At 38.6% G+C, this 6,798-nt stretch overlaps 1 protein-coding gene and 1 pseudogene across 1 annotated transcript; one reads left to right on the top strand and one right to left on the bottom strand.

Annotated features, from left to right (window-relative positions):
- The first annotated feature begins 664 nt into the window (after positions 1-664).
- On the top strand, positions 665-2,794 carry LOC113753581 (WAT1-related protein At3g28050-like). Its single transcript, XM_027297768.1, has 7 exons — positions 665-917; positions 1,022-1,084; positions 1,192-1,305; positions 1,398-1,629; positions 1,720-1,878; positions 2,076-2,227; positions 2,520-2,794. Exons 1-7 carry the CDS (start codon positions 745-747, stop codon positions 2,668-2,670), a joined length of 1,044 nt encoding a protein of 347 aa, XP_027153569.1. The 5' UTR covers positions 665-744; the 3' UTR covers positions 2,671-2,794.
- A 2,252-nt stretch (positions 2,795-5,046) lies between these two features.
- On the bottom strand, positions 5,047-6,366 carry LOC113753309 (annotated as a pseudogene).
- Positions 6,367-6,798: the final 432 nt, after the last annotated feature.

Raw genomic sequence — 6,798 nt, 5'->3', positions numbered from 1 at the left:
AAATGCTATTTTATCTGTAAACATATTTTTCAATCACTTTTTATATTTTTAATTATATTTTTTTATCTAAAGTACATCACATCACAAAAATATTATAATAAATATTTTCAATAATACTCTATCTAAACACACTCAATGATTTACTTGACTTCGATTGAAATTTGAATCTCAACTCTACTCTTCCCATTTCTCCTTCTAAAGTTTAGACAGTAAAGTATCATTTGAATTAAAAAAAAAAAAGCCTTGCCATTTTCTCATTTTCTGCAGTCAAGCTTGGAGGCCCACAAATCAATCCCCATTCTTCCAATCTTGTTCCTTTTCTTTTCTATTTATTTAATCAAGGAGTTGGGTGTAATTACGACCAGTTATACCTTGATCAGCTGTTAGTCGACGCAAATTCATTTTAAAATTGATTCATTTATCCTAAGTTGATCTACTCCCTAAAATTGGTTCATGCGGACACTAATTATTAAACAAATGCGTCACAAACCAAATCATATTCGTAATGTCCGCTTTAATCTTCATGCAGCACAAATTAATTATCAAAAAAGCATGCTAACCACTTCCTGAAATTTTGTATTTACTCGAGGGAAAAACAATTGAAAATCCCTTGAATCACTACCTTTAATTCCATCTGCGCTATCCATTACTTGTAATTGTTACCCTTCCAATTTCCAATCCACAGTTATAACAATCTGCAATTGATCTGCACTCTGCATAGTCGCATACAGAAATCTTGTGAGGATGGAGAGTTCACTGCCTTATGTGGGCATGGTGGTTCAGCAGTTTGCACAGGTGGGCCTTTTGATAGTAACCAAGAAAGCTATGTTAAGTGGAATGACAACATTCAGCCTTGTTTTCTACTCCAGTGCTTCTGGTGCACTCATTCTTCTTCCTCTTTGTTTTCTCATCAAAAGGTTGGTGCCCTCTCCATATCCAAATCCAATCTTCATTTCATCTGCAAAAGTTTGCTTCTTTGCCTGATTTTGTTCTGTTTTTTCACTACTTCGATCTGGTTCAGATCAGCCCGTCCCAAGCTTTCTTTCCATTTTCTTGGCTGCTGTTTCTTGATTGGCCTAATTGGGTATGTAAAACGCTCCAAATAGTTTCATGTACTCTGTGCAACGTAAACTTTTATTGTTATTTTAATCTGTATCATAAGTGTAAACTGAAGTAGTTCATCATACACAGGTTCTTGGTGCAGATATTTGGCTATGCTGGGACTTTCTATGCCCCTTCATCGCTTATCTCAGCAATGATGAACCTTATCCCCGGGATTACCTTTTTATTTGCCGTTTTATTCAGGTTCGCAGTACTTCGTCCATTTAGGCATTTAGTTGGGGTAGACAGACAGCTAAAAAATTTTCATCTGAATAAGATTGGAATGGGTGGCTCAGGATGGAAACAGTGGACTGCAGAAGCTTCAGCACACTGGCCAAATCCATTGGGACTATTGTAGCAATCTCGGGTGCTCTGGTTGCAACTCTTTATCAAGGACCCCCCTTACTGATGCTCCCATCTCACTCAAATCTCACCCTTCAACCTCTTACCCAGTCAGCAAATGTGCTGCTTGGTGGACTGCTTTTTGGCATTGATTGTGTGATTGCTTCTCTACTTATGATTGCACAGGTAAACTAATGGTCTAAAAGAGGCTATCATTTGAAGACAGTTATAGTTCAGATATAAGAGACTACAATTGTTTCCCTTTTATGTTTTCAGGCATTTGTCCTTAAGAAGTATCCGGTGGAGTTGATCATAATGTTCTTTTATAGCTGCTTTGTGGCTATTTTTTCTCTAGCTTCTTCTCTAATTCTGGAAAGAGACCTCAGTGCATTCAGCTTAAAAACAAAGACGAGGTTGGTTGCTGTTCTATACGGGGTATGCAATTAAAGACTCCTGCAGCATTTATCCTGGTTCACTGATTGCTAGAACTCCATTTCAATGAATTTGTTTCTCAAAAGTCTTAGTGAAAGAAGATAGTCATACCTGATGAGTCATAAAGTTTCTAGTCTTTTCTTGACTTTTTTGATTGTCTAACATCTTTCATTTCTTGTGCTAAATGTAAACAATTTTAGGGATTCTTTGGCAATATTTTTCAACTGACTATTGGTTCCTGGTGCGTGAGGAAAAAGGGCCCTCTTTTTGCAGCAACATTTCATCCCATAGGCGTTGTCCTCGGAACTGCAATGGGGGTGATCTTTCTCCAGGACACTTTCTATCTTGGCAGGTATTGACATTACTCTCTGTGCTTTCCTGCAAACCCTAATACCTTATTTGATTGTACATTCTTTTTTTTTTTTGGGGTACATTTTTTTGAAGTTAGTTGCCAAATTCGAGGGAGTGCAAGTAAGAGGGCCCAAATTCGAGCCCTCGGATAAAAAAAAAAAAAAAAAATCTTTCTTTGGTTTGAATAAGCAATTGATTGGAATACATTCTTATAGGTTAGTTGCTGTTTGTTTTGGCTCGTGATTATGTTCTCTGCAAACAATCAGTGACAAGAAATTTCAATATATTTGCAGTCTGGTGGGCTCTATAATCATTCTAATTGGATTTTACTCTGTGATGTGGGGAAAAGCTAAAGAAAGGAAGCTGGTTGATGAGAATGGAGTGAACAACTTGGAATCAGGGGGTGAAAAGGCCCCTCTCTTGAGTACCAAAGATGCCAATTGAGAAGAGAATGCATCAAACAGTCTCAAAGATGGCGTAAAATAAAATCATTTCTTCTTTGGAAGAATGAAATGTTGCACTATCTTGGATAGGTGAATTTGGATTCAAGAAGTGAACAAATTTGAAACACGCATTACTTGAAATACATTATTATTGTTTGGCAAAGAATTATAAAGAACGAAGAAATTTACAGCTGAAAAATCATTTGGGGTAAAAATCTAAGAAAAAGAAAGGTAGGGGTGAGATATCGAATTTCTCGATTTCTTTTCTGCTTCCCACGTCACGTCTGGAAACCTTCATTGGCGCGGATTCTGTTCTGGTTCTCCACCGGCCGGCTATGGTGGCAAAATTATTCTTAATCTTTCTTTTCGGATCCAGTTGCCAAATTCTATGATGAAAAAATAAAAAATATATATACTATATGGTATGCTATCCATGTGGTCCCAATATTTGTTAATTTTCTTTTATTTTCCCCGAAATAGAGTGGTCCCAGTATTTCTTAATCGAGTTGTGGGTGTAATTATCAGTATTCACTTAGTTTTACTTTGAGCAGCTGATCCCTGACGCTGACGCCGGGTCATTTTAAAATTGATCCACTCCGATCAGAAATCGACGTAAATCAGTTAAATTAAGAGGCCAGCAAATGCCCATCTTACTTTCAGGGGAATCTTTCTCGTAACTCGATTAGCTTCCATGTCAATGCGTAGACGGCAACTAATAAACAAAGGTTCCGCCAACGAAAGCAAAGTTGTGTTGTCCGCTTCATGCAATTGCAAGCCACCTTCTCTCAAGTCTTGCATTTAGTAATAAACAAAAAATTACGAGTCCCGTTGAATTACTAAACTAACTAAGCCATATCAATCACTCGATTTCCACATCAGCGCCAACAATGAACTTGTCCAAGCTGAAGAACGGAATGCTCAAACTCCGGAATCAGGTCATTGTTTACATTAATCATTTCCGTCCCCCTTGAATCTTCACTTATCCAATTTATTAACATGGCACGCTTTTTTATTTCAGAGGGAGAACGATCTTCTTCTTCATGAGTCCAAATTATCGATGCAATTGTTCTTGGCCGATGCAATGTACCGATCACTGGTTTCGTATTTCTAAATGGCTTCACTTGATTTAACCTTCTGTTGAGCTTCACCTTTTTCTTCACTTGATTAAATGTGAATTTAGGGATTTTTTGGCAATGCTTTTTAAGTCGCTATCGGTGCATGGTTTTTTGCAGCAACATTTCATTCCCTCGGTATTGTCATTGCAACTATAATGGGGGTAATCTTTCTGCATGATGACACTTTCTATCTTGGAAGGTATTAACATTCTCTGTGATATACCACAAACCATAGGATCCGATCTTATTCTGATTAGTTCCTAGTTGATTCTGTTCATGGTTGTTGCATGGTTTGTAATCATTAAGCAGGATTTAGTAATAATAACTAATTTTCTCTGCAAAAAAATTCACTGACACGAATTCTCAATTTATTTGCAGTTTGGTGGGCTCTATTATCATTGTAATTGGATTTTACTCTGTGATGTGGGGAAAAGCTAAAGAAATGAAGGTGGTTGACAATAGTGGATTGAACAGCTTGGAACCAGGCAATGAAAATGCCCCTCTTTTGATAGCCAAAGATGCCAATTGAGAAGAAATGCACAAGCAGCGCCGCTAGACCCGTCTCTTGCTGCAACAAAAGACGCCCATTTTTCTTTAAAGCTCAATACCCAAAATCACATTATTGAAAGTTGGACGAGTACTAAACAACATTTTGTTTGTTGTTGACTTGAATGTACGCGAAGTTGGTCCTAAGACTCCTAAGTCCTAACGTGTGATGTAAACCGAAGGAAAGGGATTTTGTAGTTATCAAACAAGAATTCATAAGTTTAAACCGCTTCTATTCCAGCCACAGGAGGAAAAAAAATGAAAAAATGCAATTCAAAAAACAAATCCAATTTATGTACCATCTCAGAATCCTGTCATTTTAATCTCCTCCAAGCACCCCTCGGGGACTACCCGAAAAGTTAACCCTACGGTAATTTGATAATTACTTATCTACTTTTTTTCTTTTAAATTTTTTAGTGATTGCTTGGTCAAAGGCGTGATTTTTGAATCTCAAACACCACGCTTTACTGAATGAATAAGGGGATAATTTCAGATACCTCCCCTGAGGTTTCTAACAATCTCACTCCCCTCCCCTGTAGTTTCAAAAATACCACTAACTTCCCCTAAAACTAAATAGGCAGTCTCAAAGTAGACCCAATTAAAAAATACAAACAATAAAAAAATGGGAAACTGGAGAGAGGAACAACTATATACCACAAATGCCCTTATTATCTTGCATTAATGAGCTAATCCTATGAAGAATCATATGTCCGGGACCAACCGACCATTGGACTAAATAAATTCCATTTCTTTGTGTCAGATTATTGGCATACACAGACAAAGGATAATGAAGCTGATATATAAGAATGATAAGAGCGTACACTTCATCTAAATGACTCCAGCGTTCAAGAATGCGAATAAATCCATGATGCAGCAGAAAATGGTTTAAGCCTCATGGCTTCCACACAATGGTTGTTTCTGCAATCATGGAAGTCACAACATAAGGATCCATGTTTGAAGCAGGCCTCCTGTCCTCGAAATAACCTTTGCCAGCCTTCTCTGTGTCCCTGCCAACCCTTACAGAGGCTCCGCGATTTGCTACACCCCATGAGAAAAGGTGTTAATGTCTGCTGTTTCATGCTTCCCAGTAAGACGTCGTTCATTGCCTTCTCCATAAGCAGCAATATGATCCTTGTGCCTCAATTTAAGCTTTTCAATAGCCTTCTTTATAACATCGAATCCTCTATCACTTCTCATCGACCTGGTACTGTAATTATTATGAGTACCAGCACTATTCCAGTCACCCTGAATGGGTTTTGGATCAAAAGAGAAGACCACTCCAACAATTTCAGTTATCCTCTCTAGAATGTAGCGAGCCATCCAAAGCTCATCGCCAGCAGAGATGCCGACGGCAGGACCAACTTGGAACTCCCACTGCCCTGGCATAACTTCTCCATTGATGCCACTTATGTTAATGCCGACATAGAGACAGGCTTTATAATGTGAGTTAACAATGTCACGACCAAAAGCCTTGTCAGCTCCAACCCCGCAATAGTATGGTCCCTGTGGTCCAGGATATCCTCCGACCGGCCATCCAATAAGCCAATTAACTTCCTTCGGCAGCAAGGTATATTCTTGCTCAATTCCATACCAAGGTTCCTCTGCAACTACTTCAGGACTGCTAAATATCTTTGAAGCATTGTACCTCTTGTTTGTTGGAATAGGTTCCCCAGCAGGAGTGTAAGCATCACACATAACAAGAATGTTGTTGCCCCTTCTGAATGGATCCTTGAATATTGCCTGAGGATATAAGATCACTTCACTATCTTCACCAGGGGCTTGACCAGTGCTTGAACCATCGTAGTTCCACTTGGGAACCTGAGCAGGATCATTAACTGGTCCATCTAAAGTCTTGCCCTTGCTTCTGATGTCCATACCAGATCCACCGATCCAAACATATTCAGCAATTATTTTCTGCGTGGATTCAGAAAGATCCAAGTTAATGAGATCCGAAAGGAGAGACATCTTCACAAAACCCAAATACTCCCACAAGTCAACAGACTAGTGTACTAGTATGAAGAAGGGAATAGACGGTGGGTGTGGTGGCTGCACCATATCAAAGTCTATAATGTGAATATTTGCTGCATCATCAAGGGCTTCAAGAAAGGCCTGATTGGAGGTAAAATTCTTGAATTGGATAAGCGGTGAAACTTCAGAGAGCATTTTATAGGCCCCCATCTTGAAGGTGCCTTTAACAACATTCATGATGATTATGCTGAACGAAATATTAACAAACTTGTAAGGGTATTTAAGTCTTTTTCACCATGATGATGTAAGAAATGGATATAAAATTCTGACAGGGGAGGTTAGTGGTATTTTTAAAACCACAGGGGATGGGAGTGAGACTGTCAGAAACCTCAGGGGAGGTATCTGAAATTATCCCATGAATAAGTGGTGCCCAATTAAATGTCTAATTAACCAACAGCAATTTGGATTGTTAGTCGTTTCTAAAGACTTTAAGTGTTGAT

The sequence above is a fragment of the Coffea eugenioides genome, chromosome 11 (assembly GCF_003713205.1).
Source record: "Coffea eugenioides isolate CCC68of chromosome 11, Ceug_1.0, whole genome shotgun sequence".
Classification (NCBI taxonomy): Eukaryota; Viridiplantae; Streptophyta; class Magnoliopsida; order Gentianales; family Rubiaceae; genus Coffea; species Coffea eugenioides.
This window is presented reverse-complemented; position numbering and strand designations above follow the sequence as displayed.

Bases quoted from the DNA above. Each gene is read 5' to 3' on its own strand.
- LOC113753581 (XM_027297768.1), top strand. From the start codon at position 745: ATGGAGAGTTCACTGCCTTATGTGGGCATGGTGGTTCAGCAGTTTGCA. The intron at 1,306-1,397 runs GTTCGCAGTACT...TGGGTGGCTCAG, and splicing joins TTATTTGCCGTTTTATTCAG to GATGGAAACAGTGGACTGCA. The intron at 1,630-1,719 runs GTAAACTAATGG...TTATGTTTTCAG, and splicing joins CTCTACTTATGATTGCACAG to GCATTTGTCCTTAAGAAGTA.